We start from the raw sequence: 26,940 nt of genomic DNA on the forward strand, positions 1-26,940 counted from the left end.
AAGAATACTGGAGCAGATTGTCACGTCCTACTCTAAGGGATCTTCCCCACCCAGGGATTGAGCCCACGTCTCTTTTGTCTCCTGCATTGACAGGCGGATTCTTTACCATTTTGCCACCAATCGCTGGTATATATAGCTCTTTTAGGCCCTATTGTGTCTATCAACCCACACTCCAAGCCCTCATGGTTTCTGTACACAGATGAAAAAACCACTGGTCAACCCAGGGTTTTGTAATGCCACGAGTTATCATTTCCCACTCAAGGCAGGCAAGAGATGGACGAACACTTGTTTCTGGCAGAGCTGGTGCCTCTAGTTAGTCAGCAGAAAATTCTTCAGCCAGTGAAGGATCTGTGACAAGAGGAGATATAGGCCAAGTGGTCATCCACTTCCGCTTGGCACCTAAAGGGAACTGCAGGAAACACACTGAATCCTGTTAGGGAAAAGGCAAGATTTTTATAGATGGGTTAATTTCTTTCCCTGGAGACAATTTTCTCTTATCATATCACAAACTACTTTAGGCTGAAAGTGCAAGTAATAGACCAGGTAAAAATACTGCAGAATACTTCATCTACCTTCGACCTTAAATTATTCAAGTGGCTGCAGCCATTGGTCAACAGGAAGGCAGAAAGTGTCTCAGAGAGAAATGCCTGGCCGAAGAGATGAGGACTCACGCAGCGTTCCATCTAAGCCCCCACAGGCAGCACAGCGCACTGGAAAAATCAGAGCTTTGGCTCTGCCACTAGCAATGTGGCCTTGGCCTTGAGTGAATTATTTGACTTCTGTAAATGACAAAATATGTAAAATGCCCAAGAGGACAGGCCCAGAGAGAAGCGCTACATTGTCAGTGCCTTTTGTTTCCCTCATTACAATGCACCTATTTACATTTTTTTTCAGTTAGTTTTGAAACATTTAAAAATATAAACTAAAACATGAATGAAGGAATATAAGTGTATCATTTAATAAACTGTTGAAGGTAAACACCTTTATATTTGAGTCAAGAATAGAACTTTGCCAACAATTCCAGAATCTCCTCTCCACCTCAGAGAAACTGCTATCTTGACTTTCATAGTAATCAAGTGATGCACATAAGTGTGCATCTCAAAGCCCTGGAGTTTGGTCTTGCCCATTAAAGAAAAAATTTTCATGAGCTTTTAAAATGATTTATAGGCTCCCCTTCTATCTCCAGTTCCTTAAAATCATCTGTTGAAGAGCATGCATTATTTGATGTGCAGTTTCCTCGTCTGGATTTTGCTGATTTCATTTTTATTGATGTAGGTCCACATGGTCTTTTGTCAGTTGTATATTTCACAAACTGACTGGTAGATACAGAAGCAAGATTCGATTCAGGTTCAATCCCTCTGGCAAGATGAAAGGAAATCATATATTCTTTCATTAGGAAGCATATAATATCTTGTTTTGTTTTGTTTTTTGAAGACCTAATTGGCTTTATGGAATGATTCATGAATCAAGCAACAAGTCATCTAGTAAACAGACAGGTACTCCTATTTCTTTTTGGAATATTAGCAGTCATTGATGCTCAATGAGTACATCCATTATTCTTCAGTGGTTGCAAAATGGTGATATTCTATTTCTATCATTTATGAAATGTAATAATTGGAGTCTTTATAAGGAGAACTTCCCCACATCTATTTGGTTCTCCACTGGTACAGTTCGTATAAGAAAATTAAGATAAATGTCTAATTCTTTCTCTTTGTTTTTATCAGTTTTAAAGATAATGAATTGGTTCTCTATCATTATTTGAAGGCACCTGAGGTTTAAAATATTATTATACTCATGAAATACACACACACACACATATAGATATATATACATATATATACATGTGTATATACAGATATATCATACCATATTCTGACCTTTAAAGCTTTTAAAAATTATTTATTTTTTACATATAGATGCATTTTGGTATTTTAAAAATGCATATTTAAATATTTTAGTTTTGGCTGTGTTGGGTCTTAGTTGCGACATGCAGGATCTTCTGCTGCAGCCTGTGGGCTCCAGATCACATGGCTGTGAGGTGCAGATTGAGGGCGTAGTTGCCCTGAGGCACGTGGGGTCTTAGCTCCCTAACCTGGGATGGAACCCTGTCCTGTGCGTTGGAAGGCTGATTCTTAACCACTGGACCACCATGGAAGTCCCTAAAACTGTTTTTCTTCACTGTTTTTTTTTTGTATCCTTCCAGTAATATTCTACACATACAAAACCACTTATAAATGTTGATAGTTATTTGTTTCACTATTTTACTATTAAAAACAATGTTATATGGAAAATCTTTAATATTTCCTTATATATGAATATATTTGTGGGATAACTTTCTAGAAGTGGAAATGCTGCCTCTAGAATTTTCATAGATAATGCCAAATCATCTTCCACAGAATTCATACCAATTACATTGCCATCAGCAATGTATCAGTGATTAGGCATCTTTCCAAAAAATACTTTAGGTTGCAAGGCCAAAGCAAGGGGTCAGAAAAGGATTGAGTTTTAACAGGGAGAGAAAGATGGGAAAAAGCCACGGTGGAGGTGAGAAATTGAAACTGGGTAAAGGAATTATAGCCACAGAAGAGCAGATACTAATTCGAAATGGTATCCAAAGAATAAAGGGGTAGGTGAAAGCAAACGGAAAAGTCTAGTACTGGCAGGTGGTGTGGAAAGAACACTGAATTTGAAGGCAGGAACTATGTCCCACAGTTATTGTCACAGTAGCTTTAAGAGGTATTATTTCTGTTTTACAAATAAGAAAGAAAAGGCTATGAAGATGCTGCTGCTGCTAAGTCGCTTCAGTCGTGTCCGACTCTGTGCGACCCCATAGATGGCAGCCCACCGGGCTCCCCTGTCCCTGGGATTCTCCAGGCAAGAACACTGGAGTGGGTTGCCATTTCCTTCTCCAGAAAACTTTCCTTAAGTCTGTGTAGTGACTCTATACTCTGTAGGATAAAGTTTGAGCTGTTTAGTACAGTAGACTACCTCTCCAACCTCAAATGTCAGACTTCTACCTATTTCACAGGGTTGAAAGAAGTTTAAATGGTGTAATATATGTGACATCATCTATTAGAGTGTGAGCTTCTTGATGGCAGTTTTCTTAAACCTAGTGCAGTGGTAGGTACTTTCTAGAACTCAACACAAAATTTGCTGAATACTTTTAATGAATGATAGTGAAAGCGAAAGCCACTCAGTGGTGTCCGACTCTTTGCAATCCCATGGACTGTATAGTCCATGATTCCATGGGTCTCTTCCCAACCCAGGAATCGAACCCCGGTCTCCTGCATTGTGGGTGGATTCTCTACCAGCTGAGCCACAAGGGAAGCCCAAGAATACTGGAGTGGGTAGCCTATCCCTTCTCCAGAGGATCTTCCCGACCCAGGAATCGAACTGGGGTCTTTCTGCATTTCAGGCAGATTATTTACCAACTGAGCTTCCTTAATGAATGATAGGACCTAACAAATAAGTTATGATTATCAAAAAATGGATATTGACTCTTTTAAAGATCAGCAGCCAAAAGAAAACTCTGGTTGGCTACAACATCACATTAGATTCTGGTACCTATGCATAAGGGCTTGCCTGATGGCTCAGTGGTAAAGAATCCCCCTACCAAGCAGAAGTGGGTTTGATCCCTGGTCCAGGAAGATTCCCTGGAGAAGGAACTGGCAACCCATGACTTTCATATTTGATAATTATCAAAAAAATTGAGAAAATGAATAATCCTGATTGAAAAAACCACATATCTAAATTTCTCTAGATAAATTTAGGGGTCTATATTTTATGTTTCCTTGGTAAAACACTTTGGGGGGTAAAAAAACAGCACTTTACACATATTTTATTCATTAAATGGTAGCAATCTCAATGAGTTGAAATTGAAATAGGTTTTTATTTGTGTAAAAATTTAGTTCACTTCCTTTCAAACTAATATAAGGCATTTTTATAATAAAGGACACTATGCCATAATGTTAATAAAAATAGAAATAAAATTCAGATTACTTAAAAGGAGGGAGAAAACCATAAGGCCCAGTGCAGTGCCTAAAATTGAGCATAATGTTTGGTTTTGGATTCCTTACAAGAAAAAGCAAAAACAGTCAATGATGAAGTTCTCATTATTAGAAAATAATTAAGCATATCAGTTTTAATAGGAGACAGTCTCTCCCCACCCTCGTATGAAATTATAAACAAAAAATTTTGTTGCACCTTGGGTAGAGGGTCCAGAATAGGCAGTGACTTTAAAGGACAAATGCTAACTAGATAATCCTTAAAGTTTTCCATCAGCTTTCTCTCCAACCTTAAGTTTCCAGAGTGTTTTTTTATTGAATCATTCTATCATCAAGGGAGAGTACACAGAAAACAATTGATGTTTGTTGTATGAATTCTTGAATTAAAAGAAATGTTATTGCCTGTCTTTATTTGACATTCAATAATAAAGGAGGCAGAATGGGGTAATAGAGTCTGGGAGTTAAGAGTTAGGCTCCCTCACATACTAACCTCAACTTTGTGTAAATGTGCATTTTGGGAAGACTTTTAGCATCTTTGTATCTGAGGTTTAGATCAATGCTTTTTAACCTTGGTTTCACATTAGAATCACCTAGAGAGTTTGAGAAAACTACTGACATGTAAGATTTACCCTCACAAATATCGATAAATCTGGTCTGGGATGGGATCTAGGCATCAATATAATTTTAAAAGGTCCCAAGTGATTTTTTTTTTTCTTTTTTGGTCCCAAGTAATTTAAAGGAGAAGCCCATGGATGAGAACCACTAATTCAGATGTTTTCCATGGTCCCTTCCAGGTTGAAAATGCTAAGAATTGATGAAATCCAATATTTAGAAATGAAATAACTGTCTTAACAGACTAATAAAGGTAGTTGCAACTTTGAGGGTGGTTTTTAAAAATCATCTAAAAAAGAGTAAAAACCCTGGGACTTTTATTACTAAATGATAACTCACGGAAGGTCACATGTTGTAATATGTTCATAAATAATTTATCCATAAAACAATATGCTTAGGGGACAATCTTAACTCAATTTTGTTATGTGGGACATGGGTGACAGAAGATAACTTGCTTATGGTAAGGAATATAATAGGATTAGGAATTGTCCATTAAAGCAGGACCTTAGAAGGTCTTCATGTGAGAGGAATTATATATAAACTCTCAGCAGTGGAGGAAGGAAACAGTCTCAAAGAAGGTATAATCATAATCTGACTCCTATATGATTTAGTAACCCAAATTTAGCTCATTTGGTGGATCTAAAATACCCTCACAGTGGAAATTAACACAATATTATAAGTCAACTATACTTTAATACAACAAATTAAAAAATAAAAACCCTTCAACTATGAACTTAAAGTTGTTTTACTGTTGTTGTTACTCAATTGCTAAGTCATGTCTGACTCTTTGAGACCCCATGGACTGCAGCATGTCAGGCTTCCCTGTCCTTCATTATCTCCCAGAGTTTGCTCAAACTCATGTCCTTTGAGTAAGCAATGTAATCTAACTGTCTCATCCTCTGCTGCCCTCTTCTCCTCTTGCCCTTAGTCTTCCGTAGCATCAGGTGGTCCAAGCATTGGAGCTTCAGCACCAGTCCTTAAGATGAATATTCAGGGTTGATTTTCTTTAGGATTGATTGGTTTGATCTCCTTGCTGTCCAAGTTGTTTTATATTGGTAGATTCCAGGCATTGTCAGAAGCAAATGGAAAACCCTTCCCAGAAAATACTTTTTTAGGCCTCAGAAGTCGCATAAATAATTTCCCAAAGAAAACAGGTAGCTCCAGCTAAACTAGGCCTCAAGGAAACATGGCATTATGAGTGAGAACCAGGAGAAGACAAATATGACAGTGGGGATCTGCTGCTGCTGCTGCTAAGTCGCTTCAGTCATGTCGCTCTGTGCGACCGCATAAATAGCCCACCAGGCTCCCCTGTCCCTGGGATTCTCCAGGCAAGAACACTGGAGTGGGTTGCCATTTCCTTCTCCAATGCATGAAAGTGAAAAGTGAAAGTGAAGTCGCTCAGTCGTGTCCAACTCTTAGCGACCTCATGGACTGCAGCCCACCAGGCTCCTCTGTCCATGGGATTTTCCAGGCACGAGTACTTAAGTGGGTTGCCATTGCCTTCTCCAAGTGGGGATCTATGAAGACTTTATTCAGACTGTCAAACAGAATATAAAACAACTATGCTTATTGTGTTCAAAGCAGTAGCAGGCAAAGTTAAAAATGTCTAGAGAAAAAGGAAGATGTGATACAGTAAATTTGAAAATCCAGCTTTTAGAAAATATATAATTTTTGAAAGAAAAACTCAATGGATTAGGTAGAAAAGTAGATTAGACACAGATAAAGAAGACAGTCGGAAAAAAACACATTTGTAAAAAAAAAAATCCATAGGTCCAAGAACTCATGGAAATTATAAAACATTTTGAGTCAAATGATAACACTAACATACAAGTTTGGCCTCAGAAGAAAGTCTAGATAAAAGGTAAGACTTCGAATTCAACAGCTTATGAGTGGTAACTGTAGATGAGTGGAAAAATTCAACCAAAGAGTAGAAGGGCCAATAATAGAACACTAAGGCCATCATCTTTTAAAAGGTAGGCAAATACGGAAGGAGTCAAGCATGATATAAGGGGATGATCAGGCAGTACTTCTAAGACCTAAGTAAGAAAGGACCCTACCCTAGTCCCTTGGGTCTGGAGTGGAACATTTCTACTGGCTGAAGCAATATTTCTTTCACACGATAATATGAGACTGAGCTGCCAGAATGGTGCTTTTAGGTGACTCTCATATTGGACACAGGAAGAATTCAGGGTTTTGGGCTACCAAACCATCAAAAGAAAGGAAATGTTCCAGGTAGAGGACAAAGATTGTCAAACTGGACAATAAAAGAAAACCCAACTCATTTCTAAGACATAAAGATACAGAAAGTTTTAAAACAAAACACCCACCTCTCACAAATATGAACAAAGACAAAACTAATGTAGTACATTAATAATTAGATTTTAGGGAAAAAAGCATTAATAGCAATGAAACAGGACTTTAACCTTGAAATTGAGTTGTGTGGGCCTGTGCTTTGGCTCCCATTGGTCTGTGTTTTCCAACTCTTGTACTGTCTCTGGTCTACAGACCCCAGATTTGTGAGGTTGGGGACATTGTTCTTAACTCTGTCCGCCTCCCATCACTAGCACCAGGGAGATCGCTCTCCCCTCTCTGTAGGTTCTGCACCGTGGGTCAGGACAGGCCATCTTATCTGCAGCCTTTCAAGACTGTTGCTCTGCTATGACAACTGGCTCTTCCAATCAGTGTCCTCTCATTTCCCACTGACGGTGACATTTTGTTCTCTAGGCTTGGGCTTAAGCCTTACTGATGGAGAAATGGACATTCCTTGCACAAATGAAACCACTCTTCTCGCTTCACCCGTGTACCTCTGGATTATTCCTCCTGGGTGTGGCTAAGAGATCACAGTTTAGGAATGCAATAACTATAGCCTAAAAAGTTCAAGAGAAGACATGGTTAGAATGCGTATTCTATGTTTATGTTAGAAAAGTCCAGTGGCTAGGAAATGACTTATTATTCACATTTTCCTGCATTCTCTGGGTAAGACTTGCATTTTTGTTAATTATCGATGAAACAGAGTAATAATCTTTGTTACTGGAAGCCAGTACTCATAACGGCACAATGGATGCACCATCATGAGTAAAGATGTAACCAGCATTAAATAAATGATATTAGGGAACTGTAGAGCTAAGATGTATATAGTTCAGTACAATAGTAACTGCGTTACTACTCTAATCACAGTGGGAGATATGAAATTAGCCAGGAATGGCACATTTGATAATAAAGAACATGAAGAGACTATATCTTTGTCCTATATACTAGAAAGACCCTTCACATCACTGACTGGGCAATAAACATACACCTTTTCCTTATCCATTATTCTAAATATTTGCCGACAAACCACTCTACCTTATATGGGACCATGGGTTTTATAGTACATTTAAAAATCAAATTGTTTATAAAATCCCCGTAAAAAACAAAACAAAAAACCCTGCAGGCATGCCTGATTAGAGTCTAGGAGAAACCAGAAACCGCAACAATGTTATCTTGGAAATAGAGTGCAAAGAGATCAAATAGAACATGGAATGACAAATCCCTTGGACTAGAGGGTTAGAAAACTACCAACACCATAGCCACTGGAGGTGGGGCTGCCGCTGCTAAGTTGCTTCAGTTGTGTCTGACTGTGTGACCCCATAGACGGCAGCCCACCAGGCTCCCTGTCCCTGCGACTGGTGGGGAGAGAATTTCAGTAGGTTGAGCAGTGAGTGACGTGAAATTTGACAGTGACTATTTTTTGGGGGTCAAGACTAGCTATAAACAATATAAACAATAGTAGACAGAAATGCAGGAGCAACTATTACATGGAGCATCAAAAAGAATAATGAGTGAAATTGACTGCATATCATTCATGTCAATGTAGGGCAAAAACCACTACAATATTGTAATTAGCCTCCAACTAATAAAAATAAATGGAAAAAAAAAATTCTTGAGTAAATACTGATGGAGAGTGGGAAAAAGATTCATTTAACACAACTGGTAGACAACTGTAACTTTTTTTTTTTTTTTGGCCATGCTGTGTGACTTGTGGGATCTTAGTTCCCCAAGCAGGGACTGAACCTCAGGTTCTCAGAGTGAAAGTGCAGAATCCTAACCACTGGACTTCCAGGGAATTCTCTAATACTGACTCTACTCTTTTTCTTTTGGCTGTGCCGAGTCTTCACAGCATGCTTGGGCTTAGTTGCCCCATGGCATGTGGAAGTCTAGTTCCCTGACCAGGGATCAAACCTGCGTTCCCTCCACTGGAAGGCAGATTCTTAACCACTGGACCACCAGGGAAGTCCTCTGACTCTTTACTCTTAAAAAAAAGTACCTGAACAATAGAGATCTGGTGGGCAACATCTTAAGCAAGCCATCTTATTATCTGACATCACTAATAGTGGGACCACTTGACATTGTGTATCCTAATGTAATACAACATGAAAGGCACAACATAAACCTATGAAATATCTCCGTCAAAACCCTAAATCTAATTATGTTCTAGAAAATGAGACGAGACATAACCGAAAACCGTGGAGTCATTTTAAAGAAATCCTCGGCTGGTGCCCAGGTTGGATGCATGGGCTGGTGCACTGGGAAGACCCAGAGGGATCGGGTGGGGAGGGAGGTCGGGGGGGGATCAGGATGGGGAATACATGTAAATCCATGGCTGATTCATGTCAATGTATGGCAAAACCCACAATACTTTACAATATTGTAAAGTAATTAGCCTCCAACTAATAAAAATAAATGGAAAAAAAAAAAAAGAAATCCTCGGTAAACTTCAACAACAATTACAAGACAATGCAGGGGCAAGTAAAAAAGCTTAAATATGGGCTAAACATTAGATAATATTGAAGATGGGTATAATGGCAACAGCCCAAACAGAAAGACAGGAGGTGGTGGTCGTTATTTTCTGAGATTACAGGATAAAAGTATTGGGTGAGGAGATAGAGACAAGTCGCTAAGGATGGGTGTGAGAAGGTAAGGGAATACCAGGTGATCTCCATGAAGTATGAGGCAAGGAGAGTAGGCTGGTCGGTGGTATGGAGAGAGTGAAGATTTGGAGTAGCTGCTGTGGGGAATGGCAAAAGCAGCTGACCGGAGACACAGAAAATTTTTATGGGGTGCATGGACTTCCCTGGTGGTACAGGGGATAAGAATTCGCCTGCCAGTGCAGAGGGCGAGGTTTTGGTCCCTGGTCTGGGAAGATTTCAAATACCACGGAGCAACTAAGCTCATGTGCCACAACTACTGAAGCCTGTGCATCCAGAGCCTGTGCTCTGCAATGAGCAGCCACTGCACCTCAATGAAGAGCAGCCCCTGCTCAGCCACTAGAGAAAACTTGTGCACAACAGACCTTCACAGGGCACAGGCGACATGATGCTAAGGACCTGAATGTCTAGAAACTATTCCTCATTTCTGCTCATTATTAGCCCTTTATCTTCCTATCATAGAACTCATTGATACTAATTGCTTGTTTATTCTTCTAGACCATGAGCTTCTTGAGGTAAAGGGCCTTGACTTTCATTTTTGAGTCCCCAGCACCTAGCGTAGTGCCTGGCATGTAGTAAAGTGAAGTCGCTCAGTTGTGTGTGACTTTGTAATCCCAAGGACTGTATAGCCTAGCAGGCTCCTCCAAAGGATTCAACAAATACAGACTAAATCAAATAGTGACAGTTTCACATTTAATTCAGTCTTTATTGACCCTTCTTCTGATTCAAATCCCACAGATGCTGCTGGGTTAACTGATTATCTACCATGCTCCCAGAGCAACATAAATGTAATATCCATTAAAAAGTTCCATTATTGTGTTTATTGTATTGTATTGAAATTATCTATTATATTTCTGTCTTACCTAGTAGACTAAAATCTTTTGAGATCAGTGATCTTGTAGCTTTGTATCACAAACCCAACAGTAGTTGGCAGGCATTTTCTGATCTAAGTTGAACAACTAAGAAAGACTAAGTTTTGGTCTGCAAAAGCTTTATTTCTGCATATATGTGTGATTTTAACAAATATTTTTAACAAGCAAAATTAACAGTATTACTTAAGTACAATCAACAATACAAGATAAAGTGCCAAATTATCTGAAATCAGAGCATTCTGGATAAAATGCTGGGAAAGACAATGGCTTCCCCTCGTTTATAGGCATAATAGCACCTCTTTTCTATTTGCTTCAAGTCTTCAAAATGGTAAGAATGCTTTCCATGACATTGGAGGCAGAGTTTCCAAAGAGATGTACCTTTAAAAGCTCAGAAATTGGGTTTAGGTGAAATTTTGTGAGAACAATTCAGGAGACCAAGCACTTTTAGTTTCAGGTGCTGAAGGTGACCAATTTTCTGAAAATGGAAGGCAACATTTGACTTCTGCACAAGAACCACGTCCCAAAACTGACTCTTTAAAAATCCAGCGTGACCTTATATTGTTACAGTCAGGAGTTTTCTGTTTTATAACTGCTGCTGTAAGCATATTCTTTAGATTTAACTTCTTCTTAATTAAGCATTTACCAGTTCTTTGCTTGACATATTTCAGTTTTTTTCTTGGTAACTCATTTTGATCAGGAGAATTATAAGCAGCATGGCATTTCTTTAGACCCATGGCCTGGAATCCAAGCACTTCTGAAGGAAATACTTTTTGTATGGTAGGAGGGACCCATTCGTCAGCATCAGTTTCAAGGCATTCAGTGACAGGATGGTTGTTGGAGACCTCTGGTGGTGTAATACCAGATACAGTAGGGCTTCTGGATTTCTGGCCGGGTGTCTTTATATTTTGTGGACAGATAGGGGTGGATTGCTGTGCGTCATTTGCAGAGGAAATCCTTGTTTTTTTATAGTTGGCATCAAGGTCCAAATTAAAGGCAGGTAATTTTTGGAAAGCTCCTTTCATCCCATGAATCCTACTTTGGTGGAATCCAATAACTGGAGTTGACTGTGAACACGGAACAAAGTCTTTGCTATATTCAAAATCATATTCTGAATCTGACTGAAAATGAGGTGGAGAGGGACAGGTTCTTGGATAGAGAGAGGCAGATGTGTTTTGCAAGGATAATTTTTGTAATGACTGGCTGGAGTTTTCAGAAAGTGATCTCAGTGAAAAATCAGATTCTGTATGATGACTTTCTGCCAAAGACTTACCCCACTGTAATAAAATATCCTGTGACCTTTTAGTCATTTCTGTTACAATGTCCACCTCTTTATCATCAAAGAGATCCACAGAAGCATTGTAGTTGCCTTCATGACCAGTAGAACAGTTCTGTGTTAGGTTATTACCAGTGTGTTCATAAAGCATTTCTCTCAATGTAGTCATACTTCTATTTGGAGTACTGTGAAGAGTTTCTAAAGGATATGTGAGTTTCCTGCAAATTGTCAAACTGTTGTCCTGACTCTTTGGCCGCCTACAGTATTGTTTATTTTCTAAGCTGGGAAAGTTGGAAACAACATTATACCTCCTAGAACGCAAAGTTTTTAACTTTTCACTCATTTCTGAAAGTGATTTTTCTCCACATCCATTATATTTGCTGCTGAGACAAGAATGGTCAGCTTCTGAAGTATTGTGCTTGCATGAAATTTCAGTCTCATGTGGTAGAATTCTTGTAGACTTAAGAGCAACTGTTGTGCCTGAGCCTTTTGAAGATGGAAACAGAGCTGACAAATGAACATTTGGTAGAGAATGTTCAGAAATGTCTCTTTTATTACCACTAAAAGAGAAAGCCTCTGCTGTGTTCTCAGGCTGTGATTCCTTATGAATGCTAGGACTTGGATTTGCTTCATGGCTGGAAAGGAAGTTATCTCTGCTGGAGTTTGCTTTGACTGTTGCTGGTGGTGACCTTAAGGCTATAGGTGGTGTATGCAAGGCTCCAGGGGTTCTTTGTGGGGTCAATGATAACCTGCTGTAGTCCACATGTAGTTTACTGATGTCATTATCTAGATGACATTTCCTGCTACTGGCATCTGTCTGGTTTACAGCGATTTCACTTTCGATAGCTACCAGAAATTTGTTTAGGCTTTCAGAGAGTGGCAGGTCATCCCAGATCTCGAGGTCACAGTCCTGGGAACTACTGGCTATTTCCTCAAGTCTGAGTGATGAAGATGGATAACACATACATCTCTGCTGAAAGCTAGGGGGCGTATCTACCTCCTGATTCTGGTGACATGTTATCTCATGCTGAGAATAAATATTTTTAACTTCTACAGCACTGTGCAAGGATTTTGTATTCCTTGGTTCAAATGGCTCCTGTACTTTCATAGGGAATAAATTAGAGCCAGGAACTCCAGTTTCACGATGATTGCTATGAACTGCACTTGGCTGATTAGCCTGTAGGCCAAGTTCTTCATCTAACTTTTGTGCTGAGCTCTTTTTGTCCATATGTGAAACAAGGCTCCATGAACCCTGAATGGTATCAAGGCAGCTATTGGAACCAGTGGCCTCTGCAGAGGAGATGCACTTTCTGTTCTGGTGAAGAGTACCATTGGCCTCGCTTTGTTCCAAAACTGAAAAATCATCATCTGTTAGTTGTGAAACAACAGAAGTCAGTTGTAGGGATAGCTGCCAGAATCCTGAAAAATAATCTTTGCCATGGGGCTCAAAACAATAAGAACTGCTGTTAGGGCCACATAAGCTGCTGAGATCGCTATTCGAATTTTCTAAAGCAAGTAAGTGGCTATTAGGTGTCTGGGAGCCACAGTGAACTTTCCTGACAGCAGAAAGCTGCAAAAGCCGACGGAAATAGTCAATGACAGTGAAGCCTACAACACTTGGGTCTGGTGGAATGATCTGGCAAGCTACGAGTGCTTTAACTACTCTCTTGTGGTCTGAGCACTGCTCTGAGAAGTTACTGGAACCTGAACCTTTTCCATGCTGATTTTCAAAATTCTGTGAAAGAAGTAAATGAATTTAAATGAGAATAATTTTTTTCCCTTTGACTTAAACATGAAACAGGGATATAAAAGGTTAAAACAGATGTAGCTATAACTCCCACACCCATAATCTCAATTCCTCTAGCATGATAGGGTTATATAGGGAATTGTAATTATGGGAAAGTAAACCTTGGAGTAAAGAGACTTGTCTTCAAATTCTGTTTCGAACATTTCCTAATCTGGGGACTTTGGATAAGTTATTAGGAGCCTCAGTTCTTTCATTTATAAAATAAGGATAAAAAGGCAGGATTATTGTATTAGCAATAACACACAAAAAATTGTGGTACTTAGCAAATAGTAGTTGCTCAATAAATGGTAGTTACTATTACATTTCTCACTAACTTACATAAACTTTGAATGTTTAAAGGAATGTTCTCATATTGTTAAAAAAAAAGGAGAAAAAAAGGCATCTAAGATTTTAACAAAGAAAACCTCTGTAGCTCCTAGTTTCAACTTCCCTTTGGGTTTTCTCACTGTTCAGCTGTGAAGTGCTCTGTTCCCTTTTTTAAAACCCTGATTGCAATACAGGCAAAATATTTATTTGCTCCCGTTAGCATACAAGAGACAGAAAATGATTATTCCTTAAGAGTCAGCACATTCTTTAGACTTTTTCTACAGTCACTTTTACATTTAAGACCATCCTTCCTAACCTATTCTTAGAGTTATCAGTACTCAGTTACTTTGCTTTCAATGTTACTTCCCTCCTTTTTGTAGATAAGAGTTGATTAAAGTTTTACTATAGAATCTAAACCGAATTTAGAGACTACTGCTGCTGCTGCTAAGTCACTTCAGTCATGTCTGACTCTGTGTGATCCCACAGACGGCAGCCCATCAGGCTCCCCCATCCCTGGGATTCTCCAGGCAAGAACACTGGAGTGGGTTGCCATTTCCTTCTCCAATGTGTGAAAGTGAAAACTGAAAGTGAAGTCGCTCAGTCGTGTCCGACTCTTAGCGACCCCATGGACCGCAGCCTACCAGGCTCCTCCATCCATGGGATTTTCCATGCAAGAGTACTGGAGTGGGGTGCCATTGCCTTCTCCGTTAGAGAGTACAGTAAATACCAAATATCAAAACAAAATATCTAGCACTTGTGAATATATAATAAATTTAGATTTCTAAAGCTCTGAAAGCCTTTCAACAGGGCTCTTCTAGCTTTTGAAAGAAGATCTTGTCATATACATAATGTTTTAAAGGATCACCTATAGCCTATTTTTATGTAGTTCAAAGGGTTTCTACAGGCCCTCATGTTTATGACTCCTAAAAGCTACTTAGAAAATTAAAATAGTTTCATTACAATGGAAATATTAGCATAATACTAAGAACAAAACTAGTCTCAATTACCGTCACTCCAAAAATGAAGTTTTGTCCAACAAAGCAAGTTTCCACTGCTTTAGTTAATAGGTTTTGAGTTGTATCACTGTCCAGAGTTTCTGGAATTTCACTGGGATCCTGAATGTACCTTAATTGAAAAGAAAAGAAAAAATGGGAAAGCATGAAACTTTTGAGTTACATATAGAAAAAAGAAATGTGACTTTAACAGCTAGGTGTTTTGTTCCCTCTAGATTCCTATTGCCTAGAAAGACAAAAGCAGTTGATCAAGTGTGAATAAAGTAGATGCCTGTCTAGTAATCAGGCCCAGCAATTATTCTAAAAGTGGCAGTGGGAGAAGTGGTGGGATCTTAAGCCCTTCTCCTCAATGCAGAAGGAAGTCTTTCCTCATTGCTGGCAATCCTGGCTGTGGTCCTTGGCTTTTCCTTTCTTCAAACCAGTTTGCTCACAGCTACAAGGAGATGGACAGAGATTTTCTCTCTCTCTCTATACACTTACATTGTCAGGACAACATCTTAACAGGTTCAATTATGCAGATGAAGTTTCAATGCAAATGAAATAAATGACAAAATTTCAACTTTTGATATGTAAATATTTCTTCAAATAGCTTCTTCCACCTCAAGAGACCTTAGCCACTTGATTTGAATAATCCTTCAGTTGGAAATGATTTTACTTTCTTCATCTATATTTTGCTAACTTGGATTAAAGTTTTGTAATTTAATACTCTAATTACAGTTTAGTTGGTCTGAATAAAAGGAGCATGGTTTTACATCACCACAATATGTATTCAGGAAACAAACGTTTTTCTCTTTCTTTCTTATCTTTTTAAATGAACTGATAATTTGAGGTCAAGTGATCATCTTTTTACTAAATGCATATTATTTTAAAAACACATATCTTCAAACTTGATGTACATGGCTAGGAAAAAGAATGCTTTAAATATTCTTACCTGTGCAAACCAGTGGCTGTGAGACCAAAAAATGCATCTAAGCAACTTCCAAATACAGTAATGCCAAATAATTTGTTTGACTCTGCAACTTTTAAGGAAAGCTTGTATCTGTAAATGGCATTTTCAGCTTCACCAGCAGAGCCACATTTTGGACAATTAGACCTGGAAAAGTGCAGGGAAAAAAGAGATGTTCACTAACTTTTTTTGTGATGTAAAATAATTCTGACAAAGTAAAGATTAAAAATATTTTCTGTACAAAATGTACAACTTACATTCTAAAATGATTTCAGATCAACCTCTTTTGAATTTTCTCTATTTATAAGTTACTTTTACTGGTGGGGGCAAACGAAATATAGTGAAGTAAATGCCACACCAAGAGAAGACCTAAAATTTAATGTCTATCTTCTGTTAAAAGAACAATGAGTAATCTTTAAATATTTATAAACAAAGTTCCTAGTCATATTTTTCTATGATAAAGATAACTTAACTTTTAAAAAAATTCAGTGAAGTATGTTGAGAATTTATTAGATTACAGAAACTAGATATAAAACATCTTGTTTAACTTGTGTTACAATTATGACCAAAGGCTTTCTTATAAGAAAATACTGTGTGTCAAGTATAACACTACTGTAATGTACTAGCTCTCTGGTCTTGGAATACATGCTGAGATCTTTAAACTTAAACCTACTCATCTGTGAAATCCAGGATTGAAGAAGGATAAAATGAGGCAAAGTATAAGAAAAGAATGTTAAAGAATCTAGTACAGATCTTGTCAAATTAATGTGTTTAATCTGCTTCTATCTTGTAATTAAATATTGGTTTACTGCCACTTCTGCTTATGTTTCCCCCTTTTCTAGTTGTTTGTACTATTTTGTACTATTTGCTGCCGAAGTGAGCACTAGTTGTTTGTATAATTTTGGAATTCTGCTATCCATCTTTAACATTCTTAATTTAGCAAACTGAACCCTTAAAACATCTGTGGTAATGGTTAATCCTAGAATGTTTTTTCTTCATGTCCCTAATGATTTGGCTTAAAAAAAGTGGAAAAGTGCAAATAGAAAATAATGTTAAAACATAGTTGTATAAATTTGATTGCTTCCAGATAGCCACTAGGGGGAGCCTAAATTCCATGACTCATAAGGTGACTATTTTGAACAAAGGTTAATCCTTCATATAAGTTACTGATTCGCCCTCATTACATCTGTGCTAATTGTTTTTTTATCCACAATGATAATGGAGAGGTGATAATCCATTCATATAATCTTAACCAAACTGGCTGGAGTCTGTGTAGTATTCTGGTCATAGAATAAAGTAAAGGTAATCCACTTACCAGGGTGATAAAACCTTACTAGTACCAAGCTCTAGTGAAATAAATTAGTGTTTAAAATGTTTTAAACATATATTAGAACTTCTTCAAAAATTATATATTAATAATGCATTCAAGTCTAATGCAAAATTCTTAGCAAATCTTAGAATTAATATGCATCAGTGTTTTACAATTTACAAATGTTTTCACGTCCAAGGTAAGAGAAACCCAAGTAAGATGGTAGGTACTGAAAGAAGGCATCAGAGGGCAGACAGACTGAAACCACAATCACAGACAACTAGCCAATCTGATCACACGGACCACAGCCTTGTCTAACTCAATGAAACTAAGCCATGCCATGTGGGGCGACCCAACACGGTTGGGTCATGGTGGAGAGGTCTGACAGAATGTGGTCCACTGGAGAAGGGAACGGCAAACCACTTCAGTATTCTTGCCTTGAGAACCCCATGAACAGTATGAAAAGGCAAAAAGATAGGACACTGAAAGATGAACTCCCCAGATCGGTAGGTGCCCAATACGCTACTAGAGATCAGTGGAGAAATAACTCCAGAAAGAATGAAGAGATGGAGCCAAAGCAAACACAACACCCAGTTGTGGATGTGACTGGTGATAGAAGCAAGGCTCAATGCTGGAAAGAGCAATATTGCATAGGAACCTGGAATGTTAGGTCCATGAATCAAGGCAAATTGGAAGTGGTCAAACAGGAGATGCAAGAGTGAACATCGACATTCTAGCAATCAGTGAACTAAGATGGACTGGAATGGGTGAATTTAACTCAGATGACCATTATATCTACTACTGTGGGCAGAAATCCCTTAGAAGAAATGGAGTGGCCATCATAGTTAACAAAAGAGTCTGAAATGCAGTACTTGGATGGAATCTCAAAAATGACAGAATGATCTCAGTTCATTTCCAAGGCAAACCATTCAATTATCACGGTAATCCAAACCTACGCCCCAACCAGTAACGCTGAAGAAGTGGAAGTTGAATGGTTCTATGAAGACCTACAAGACCTTTTAGAACTAACACCCCAAAAAGATGTCCTTTTCATTATAGGGGACTGGAATGCAAAAGTAGGAAGTCAAGAAACACCTGGAATAACAGGCACATTTGGCCTTGGAGTACAGAATGAAGCAGGGCAAAGGCTAATAGTTTTGCCAAGAGAATGCACTGGTCATAGCAAACACCCTCTTCCAACAACACAAGAGATGACTCTACACATGGACATCACTAGATAGCCAACACTGACTGATTATATCCTTTGCAGCCAAAGATGGAGAAGCTTTATACAGTCAGCAAAAACAAGACCAGGAGCTGATTGTGATGCAGATCATGAACTCCTTATTGCCAAATTCAGACTTAAAGTGAAGAAAGTGGGCAAAACCACTAGACCATTCAGGTACGACCTAAATCAAATCCCTTATGACTATACAGCGGAAGTGAGAAATAAATTTAAGGGACTAGATCTGATAGACAAGAGTGCCTGATAAACTATGGACGGAAGTTCGTGACATTGTATAGGAGACAGGGATCAAGACCATCCCCAAGAAAAAGAAATGCAAAAAAGCAAAATGGCTGTCTGAGGAGGCCTTACAAATAGCTGTGAAAAGAGAAGCGAAAAGCAAAGGAGAAAAGGAAAGATATACCCATTTGAATAAGGAGTTCCAAATTCTTTGGAACTTAGCAAGGAGAGATAAGAGAGCCTTCCTCAGCGATCAATGCAAAGAAACAGAGGAAAACAATAGAACAGGAAAGACTAGAGATCTCTTCAAGAAAATTAGAGATACCAAGGGAACATTTCATGCAAAATGGGCTCAATAAAGGACAGAAATGGTATGGACCTAACAGAAGCAGAAGATATTAAGAGGTGGCAAGAATACACAGAAGAACTGTACAAAAAAGATCTTCACAACCCAGATAATCATGATGGTGTGATCACTCACCTTGAGGCAGACATCCAGGAATGTGAAGTCAAGTGGGTCTTAGGAAGCATCACTACAAACAAAGCTAGTGGATGTGATGGAATTCCAGCTGAGCTATTTCAAATCCTAAAAGATGATGCTGTGAAGGTGCTGCACTCAACATGTCAGCAGATTTGGAAAACTCAACAGTGGCCACAGGACTGGGAAAGGTCAGTTTTCATCCCAATCCCAAAGAAAGGCAATGCCAAAGAATGCTCAAACTACCGCACAATTGCACTCATCTCACATGCTAGGAAAGTAATGCTCAAAATTCTCCAACACAGGCTTCAGCAATACATGAACCGTGAACTTCCAGATGTTCAAGCTGGTTTTAGAAAAGGCAGAGGAACCATAGATCAAATTGCCAACATCCGCTGGATCATCGAAAAAGCAAGAGAATTCCAGAAAAACATCTATTTCTGCTTTATTGACTATGCCAAAGCCTTTGACTGTGTGGATCACAATAAACTGTGGAAAATTCTTCAAGAGATGGGAATACCAGACCACCTGACATGCCTCTTGAGAAACTTATATGCAGGTCAGGAAGCAACAGTTAGAACTGGAAATGGAACAACAGTCTTGTTCCAAATAGGAAAAGGAGTATGTCAGGATATATATTGTTACCCTGCTTATTTAACTTCTATGCAGAGTACATCATGAGAAACACTGGGATGGAGGAAGCACAAGTTGGAATCAAGATTGCCAGGAGAAATATCTATAACCTCAGATATGCAGATGACACCACCCTTATGGCAGAAAGTGAAGAGGAACTAAAAAGCCTCTTGATGAAAGTCAAAGAGGAGAGTGAAAAAGTTGGCTTAATGCTCAACATTCAGAAAACTAAGATCATGGCATCTGGTCCCATCACTTCATGGTAAATAAATGGGAAACAGTGGAAACAGTGTCAGGCTTTATTTTTTTGGGCTCCAAAATCACTGCAGATGGTGATTGCAGCCATGAAATTAAAAGACGCTTACTCCTTGGAAGGAAAATTACGACCAACCTAAACAGCATATTAAAAAGCAGAGATATTACTTTGCCAACAAAGGTCTGTCTAGTCAAGGCTACGGTTTTTCCAGTGGTCATGTATGGATGTGAGAGTTGGACTATGAAGAAGGCTGAGTGCTGAAAAATTGATGCCTTTGGACTGTGGTGTTGGAGAAGACTCTTGAGAGTCCCTTGGACTGCAAGGAGATCCAACCAGTCCATCCTAAAGATCAGTCCTGGGTGTTCACTGGAAGGACTGATGCTGAAGCTGAAACTCAATACTTTGGCCACCTCATGCGAAGAGTTGACTCATTTGAAAAGACCCTGATGCTGGGAGGGATTGGGGGCTGGAGGAGAAGGGGACGACAGAGGATGAGATGGCTGGATGGCATCACCGACTTGATGGACATGAAATTGAGTAGATTCTGGGAATTGGTGATGGACAGGGAGGCCTGGGGTGCTGCAATTCATGGGGTCGCAAAGAGTTGGACACGACTGAGCGACTGAACTGAAGTTTGTTCCTTCATATGAAATTATCATATTCACATACACACCACACACATATATATGATAATCTTCTCAAATGAAGGACTAAACTTAAAAAAGATTTTGAGGGTTCGTTTAAGTATTGATTTATTTGGCTGTGTTAGTTCTTAGCTGCAGCAAGCAGGCTTCTTTGTAGTAGTGGTGTGAGGCCTCTAGGGCATGCAGGCTCAGTAGTTGTAGTGTGCAGGCTTAGTTGCCCCACTGCATGTGGGATCTTACTTCCCTGACCAGGGATCAAACCCGCATCCCCTGCATTGGAAGGCAGATTCTTAACCACTGGACCACCAGGGAAGTTCCCCCCAAACTAACTTTATACAGCTGACCCTTGAACAACACAGATTTGAACTGCAGGGGTGTACTTATCCATGGATTTCACGCCCCCCGCCCCCAACAGTGAACACTATGGTACTGTATATTCTGTGGTTGGTTAAATTCTTGTATTTTCCTTCTCACACTTTCAGGTTTTATTTTTACCTTTTGGAGACCAGGATTATCCGAGAAAAGCACTTTTGACATGAAGGATATATAAAACTAGAATTCTGGAGAGCAAGAACTGAGGCAAGAAGAAATTTTCTTCTTCTGTTCATGTGTTCTCACTGTGGCCTGCAAAACAAAGTAGCCCTGGGATGAATGGCAAATCTTTAACTGCATGTGAATATCTCATTTCTTAGGAAAATCACCTAACCTTCACTACAAAGTCAATAGATATTTTTTGTAGTAAGTGTCAGTATATTGGAAAACTAATTTTCTTTTTCTATATAGTTAAGAAAGTAAGACTTAAAACAGAGTAGCTCAAGCAAATATTGGGTTTTTGAATAAACGTTCTACCCTGGTAATTCAAGAAAGGTATCATTTAACTTCTTTCAACATCTTTCTAAGAAGAGCTATACAGAACTTGTTTCTACCATTAACAGGAAAGAACATAAATGAACTTACATGAATGTTTAAACCTGTATTGGTGGGAAACCGTTCTTTTTATCGGGAAAAAACACTTCATTAGATTTTAGTATTTGGTCTGGGTACATTTTTATACAACCTGAAGAGGGAAAAAAAGACATTTTAGAGTGTACAAATAGAAAAACAAAAATCAAAGAAGAGTTCAAAGTGCTTTATGAGCCTTGTATAAAACACATCAGAGAAGTAAAACAACAAAATAGCAATTCACCTCTTTTATATTTTCTTTTTAAAAATTCAAATGTTGGTTTATCAAAAATTTTAAAACTCATTAGTTTATATATAGCATAATGTAAATGCTCTGAAATAAACATCTCTTCAGATGTTCAAGATAAAGCTATATCAATAAATTTTCATTTGCAAACACATGGCAAAATCTTTCAATTTCTGAAAATGGATGAAACATTCTGAGACCGGCATCAGCAAATTTTGATAAAGTGGAAGTCATTAGTTTAAAAATCATAAAACAATCTTTTACATATAGCTCATCCTGAGAATGATGACAAATTTATAAGTATGATTTTGGAATGGATATATTAAAGTGACACTAATCCTGTCTATCAATCAGAATATTTCTGTGAAAATAAAATCTTGCCACCCGAAGGCAGTTAAGATGGAAACTTACAAAGATTATAGACAAATGGATTTGCCTAAATCACTGATTTATGTTATTAAAGGGGGCATAGGAAACAAACAAAAAAAGAAAAAACAAAGACATTTCACCTTGCTTAATTCTTGTTGAAGTCCTTGCTTTTGTACCCTTAGGCTTACATGACTAATAAGGTTCTACCAAAAGCAGATCCGTATTCCTAGATTTGGCTGCCACCTCAGGCCACATGGCAATCTCTAAGGATGAGGCAGAGGAGGTGACACAGTGGAAAGGCAGGCCAGAGAACACTGCTACTATTAGTGCTACTGACGTCAAGTTCCTTCTTAACAAGCAGCAAATGATGGAATGTATGTCAGCAAAGGCATCTTTTCCAAACATCTCTAAAATCCAGTTTGGGTAGAGTGTTAATATGGTGGTACAGCTACCTATGTGCTGAAAAGTGAAGTGTTAATTGTTCAGTCATATCTGACTCTCTGCAACCCCATGGACTGTAGACCGCCAGGCTCCTCTATCCATGGGATTCTTCAGGCGAGAATACTGGAGTGGGTTGCCATTTCCTCCTCCAGAGAATCTTCCTGACCCAGGGATTGAACCTGTGTCTCCTGCATTGCAGGCAGATTCTTTACCATGAGCCACAATAGAAGCCCATATATGAGCTAGGGGAGATAAAACAGGGCAAAACTCCCTCCTGAAAATGTGGTCTTTTATCTGCTTAAAATCTTGTAGTTTGAAATGAAGCCTCAATTCTCCACAATGCCTGTAAGGCCTTAGCTCATCCAGCACTACCTCTTTGACCTCACCTTGTCCCACGTGCCCTCTTTAATCACTACACTTCAAGCCATGCCCGCCTTCTTTCTGCTCCTTAAATGCACAAAATAACTTCTCTTTTCAGGCTTCTGTTCTTACTTTTCTCTTTGTCTATAAAGCTTTTCCCTTAGTTCTTCAAATAGTTGGCTCTCATCCTCATCATTAAATCTTTAATGTTACCCTGTAGAGAGCCCCTTTTCATTTCAATAAATACTCTCTTCTGCTTGGTTTCCATATCATCCATTTTATTCCTTTATGGTACTAATCACACTTGTGAAATATGCCATCATGAAAATGTATATATCAGATGATACATGCTCCCTTGTTTCTGTTAGTTCTACCCTCATTAGTCTGAAAGTTTCATGAGGATGGGGGCCTGGTCTATCAAGTCACCAGTAAATCAAAAACATATATAAGCAGAAATATTTGGGAATTAACTTCGAAATTAATTGTGCAAGCACTAATTGCTATATTTTTAAAGGCAAGAAATTGGTTAAATTGTTATTATTTAAGGGTTTATTGCCCTCTAGTGGAGAAATAAGTATGTTCAGAAAACAATGGGTAAATTTGAGAACGGAAATGAAAAAGGTCATTAAGGTATTTTTATTATTTGCATTTCACTTGGTAAACTCAGCAAATAGCAAAAAGACTTTCCATCCATTGGCAGTGGACAAATATGAAATCAGATCCTTTTGGGCAGTCACTATTAGTCACTCCCTTTGCTGTTTCCATAGCATTTCCTTATGATTCTTGTCATCTAGTTTGTTTTGTCTCTCTCTAGCACCTGACTTAAGGTATTGAACCCATGTTTGATGGACAACTGAATGAAGCATGAGGAATGAGCAAATACTAAAGTTAGGAAAACATGATCACAGACTTAGGAACAATTCCATATGTTGTATCTACCTGCGGTTTATCTTTCTTCTTGATTTTATTGGGGAGGACGGTGATACAGCATTACATTGTTTTCAGTTCCACCACAGTCAACAAACCATATTCCAATTTAATAAATTCAGTATGTGCTCAGTTGCGCCTGACTCTGTGGCCCCATGGACGTAGCCTGCCAGGCGCTTCTGTTCATGGAATTTTCCAGGCAAGGATACCATAGCAGGTTGTCATTTCCTATTCCAGGAGATCTTCCAGACCCAGGGATCGAACCCGCGACTCTTGTGTTTCCTACATCAGCAGGCAGATTCTTTACTACTAGTGTCCCCTGGGAAGTCCAAGTTCAATATACTTACTTATTTATCAATTTTTATTGTGCAGTTGATAAATATCAGGTGATGGGAATAATATAAGTGATGAACAAAATAGATAAGGTCCCTAGATCTATAGCTTAGTAAGAGATAGGTGGAAAATTCTATACAGGAAAAGTACATTATACCACGAGAAAATATAACAGGGGGACTGACTCAGTCTAAGACTATGGCCAAAAGATGAAATCACTCCTTTAAAAAACTGGCCACTTTGGATTCACCATGAAAATAAATCATTTCTGAGCAGCCACCTTTTAATGAAAAAAAAAAAAAAAAAACTGGCCCACACTTCTAATGGCACACAGAAAAGAAGATGTGACTAACTCCTCTCCCTTTCTTCATTCCTCCTCAAACTGCTCTTGCTTTGCAAGAAAATCTTTGTCATTCTGTTGCTCTCAGAGTTCCCATTTCATATATTATAGGACAGACTCCTCAGCTATGGAAAGGGTAGTTATTTTGAATTGCTTTATTAAAGCTGTCTAATGGCCTCCCTCCAAGGGTGCATACTTTGTCTAATCTTTCTAAAGGCAGTCATAACAAGTCCCTGAGAAATGATCTTCTGACATTAAAATGAAAATTCTGGAAAAGGGAGAGGAAGGCAGGAGATTAAAAAAAAAATGAAATAAACAAAAAACAGACAAAACCTCTTTTGTTTGGAGAAATACTGATGAAAAATATTTTAAAAATACTACTCAGGAAACTCTTAGTGAGTATCAAGCACAGTTTGTTCATTGCACTTAAGACAGGTAAAGTTCCAGAGATGGGGAAGGGGACAGGGTTACAGATAGAAAAAAATCATCTCATGCAGCTGTCCTTTCTGAACACATTCCAGCAACACTGGCCTTTTCTTAGTTTCTTGAATATTAAGATGCTAAGTTCTTTCCTGCTTTAAGGCCTTCACAAAACCTGTTCACTCTGGAATTTTCTTCCTTTCTTCTATTGCATAGTTAGATCATTCTCATCTTCTAGGCCTCAATTTAAGTGTCAATTCCTCAGAGGCCTTCCCAGACAAACCTAACTCAAATATATTCCACTTCATTCTTTTTAAGTCCACACATAAAAAGTTTAACTTCCATTAGGAAGGAATCTCACACACACACACACACACACACACAAAGGAAGGAAACTCACATCTTGTTCACCATTGTGATCCTAATACCTAGAAGTTCTTGGCACAGAGGGAGACACTTAAAAACTATCTGTAGAATGAGTAAGTAACTACTGGGTGCTTTGTGACCCAATTTTGCAGGATGACGAAAGGCTTCCTGATTTAGAAAGCTTCATAAATTGAGACCTAAAGAATGAGTAAGGAGGGAGGTGGGAGGGGGGATCGGGATGGGGAATACATGTAACTCTATGGCTGATTAAAATTAAAAAAAAAAAAAAGAATGAGTAAGAACTAGGTGGAATGGGATTCAGAAGGAGTCTGAAGGTGAGGGAGAATGGTGCATTTGAGGGACTCAAAAGGACATTCCATGTGGTTGGAGCACAGGGCTGGAGAGATGGAAAAACAAAGTTGGAGTACTAGGCAAAGGCCAGACAAGAAGGGCCCCGTTAACCACGTTAAGGAGTTTAGATTTAAACCTGAGGGCAAAAAGGGGCGACCAAAGGAAAGGTTTCTAATGGGGAGTGCCCTGATCAGATTTGTACTTTATCTGCCTAGCAACGTGGAGACTGGATTGGAACGTAAGGAAATTGAAAGAACCAGCTGGGAGGCTACAGTCATAGTTATGAAGCAGTTGTGCTGAACCAAAGTAAAACTGGCGAGAAGTGTATGGATTGAGATATTCAAGAGGTTGGTATGGCTTGATGTGAGAGACAAGGAAGGTACCTAGAAAACTTGTTTCTGGTTTGAACACCCTGCTCAGTTGAAGCACTTGTCCCTCTGAGTCATCAAAGCAGTTTGGAAAAGATCCCTTTTCAGCAGATACTACTGGGCATAGCAGCCAGCTGTGTACGAACCTCCGAGCACCTCAAAAATTGCAGTAGCACCTTTTTCCTCCCTGTATTTCGGGTTCCAGACACTTACCCGTTTCCAGGTCGATGGCACACACAAACGCTCTCTGATTGACTGCAACAGCACCGTCTAAAATGAAAAGAACTGACCTTCTCACTCTTCTACTCTCATAACCGCCCTTTTATGGAAGAGACTGACTCCTGAAAAAACAACGTAGAATGCTCTGAGGCTGACTCAGAACGACGTTTAAGGGTCTTCTTAGGAGTCTCCGGCCCTTGTTACCCAAGAATCTCCTCCCGCACCTCCTCACCTGAGGCGGAAGACCAGGAACCTGCCCGGGCGAAGCTCAGTGACGCGGATCCCCAGGACTCAAGCGGCAAGAGAGTGTCTTCCAATCGAATCTCCCGCGCCTCCTTCCGCCGGAAGTGACGCCATGACTGTCTGGCCTCAGAGCCAATCAGAAGAAGACGCCGCCGAGGGTGGAGATGTAGCGCGACAACTTGTGAGCTTTTGGGAACGACCATTTTTGTCAGAGAGGGTTTGGCAAGTGTCCTTTCCCAACTGATGGAGCAGCAGTACAGTCTGTACAGTTGATTTTGAGGCAGGGTTGAGCCAGCTAGGCGTAGGAACCCCGGGAAGGGTGGTAGTGGGTGGGAGAGCCCCTCAGACGTTCAGCTGGCTGACTGGAAGGAGAAGCGGAAGTTGGTGGTGGGAGAGTCGCGAAGACCGAAGGGGACTCCGCCCTCTGGG

At 39.2% G+C, this 26,940-nt stretch overlaps 2 protein-coding genes across 4 annotated transcripts in view; one reads left to right on the plus strand and one right to left on the minus strand.

The window, feature by feature from the left end:
* Positions 1-26,635, minus strand: DDIAS (DNA damage induced apoptosis suppressor). 3 transcript variants are annotated; one of them, XM_043451685.1, is made up of 7 exons: positions 26,501-26,635; positions 26,263-26,390; positions 21,543-21,642; positions 21,081-21,209; positions 15,786-15,947; positions 14,849-14,966; positions 1-430 (listed from the first exon to the last, which is right to left on the minus strand). In XM_043451685.1, the coding sequence occupies exons 4-7, from the start codon at positions 21,191-21,193 to the stop codon at positions 314-316; spliced, it is 510 nt and encodes a 169-aa protein (XP_043307620.1). In that variant the 5' UTR covers positions 21,194-21,209; positions 21,543-21,642; positions 26,263-26,390; positions 26,501-26,635; the 3' UTR covers positions 1-313. The 3 variants fall into 3 exon arrangements, with proteins under 3 accessions (XP_043307620.1, XP_043307618.1, XP_043307619.1); XM_043451683.1 differs by lacking the exon at positions 1-430 and adding an exon at positions 10,402-13,463 and having other exon boundaries at positions 26,501-26,630; XM_043451684.1 differs by lacking the exons at positions 1-430; positions 26,263-26,390 and adding an exon at positions 10,402-13,463 and having other exon boundaries at positions 26,501-26,634.
* The window catches only part of LOC122430816 (prolylcarboxypeptidase), an 80,358-nt gene continuing 80,052 nt past the window's right edge, over positions 26,635-26,940 (plus strand). The window contains exon 1 of the mRNA XM_043451687.1: positions 26,635-26,692. The gene's annotated coding sequence lies outside the window, so the exon portion shown is untranslated. The remainder of the gene's footprint in view (positions 26,693-26,940) is intronic.

The sequence above is a fragment of the Cervus canadensis genome, chromosome 29, assembly GCF_019320065.1.
Source record: "Cervus canadensis isolate Bull #8, Minnesota chromosome 29, ASM1932006v1, whole genome shotgun sequence".
Classification (NCBI taxonomy): Eukaryota; Metazoa; Chordata; class Mammalia; order Artiodactyla; family Cervidae; genus Cervus; species Cervus canadensis.

Excerpts from the sequence above, each read along its gene's own strand:
- DDIAS (XM_043451684.1), bottom strand. The coding sequence starts at position 21,193 with ATGAACAGAAGAAGAAAATTTCTTCTTGCCTCAGTTCTTGCTCTCCAG. Across the intron at positions 14,967-15,785 it reads ACAGCCACTGGTTTGCACAG|GTACATTCAGGATCCCAGTG; the intron begins GTAAGAATATTT and ends TTTTCAATTAAG. Across the intron at positions 13,464-14,848 it reads ACTTCATTTTTGGAGTGACG|AATTTTGAAAATCAGCATGG; the intron begins GTAATTGAGACT and ends CTTCTTTCACAG.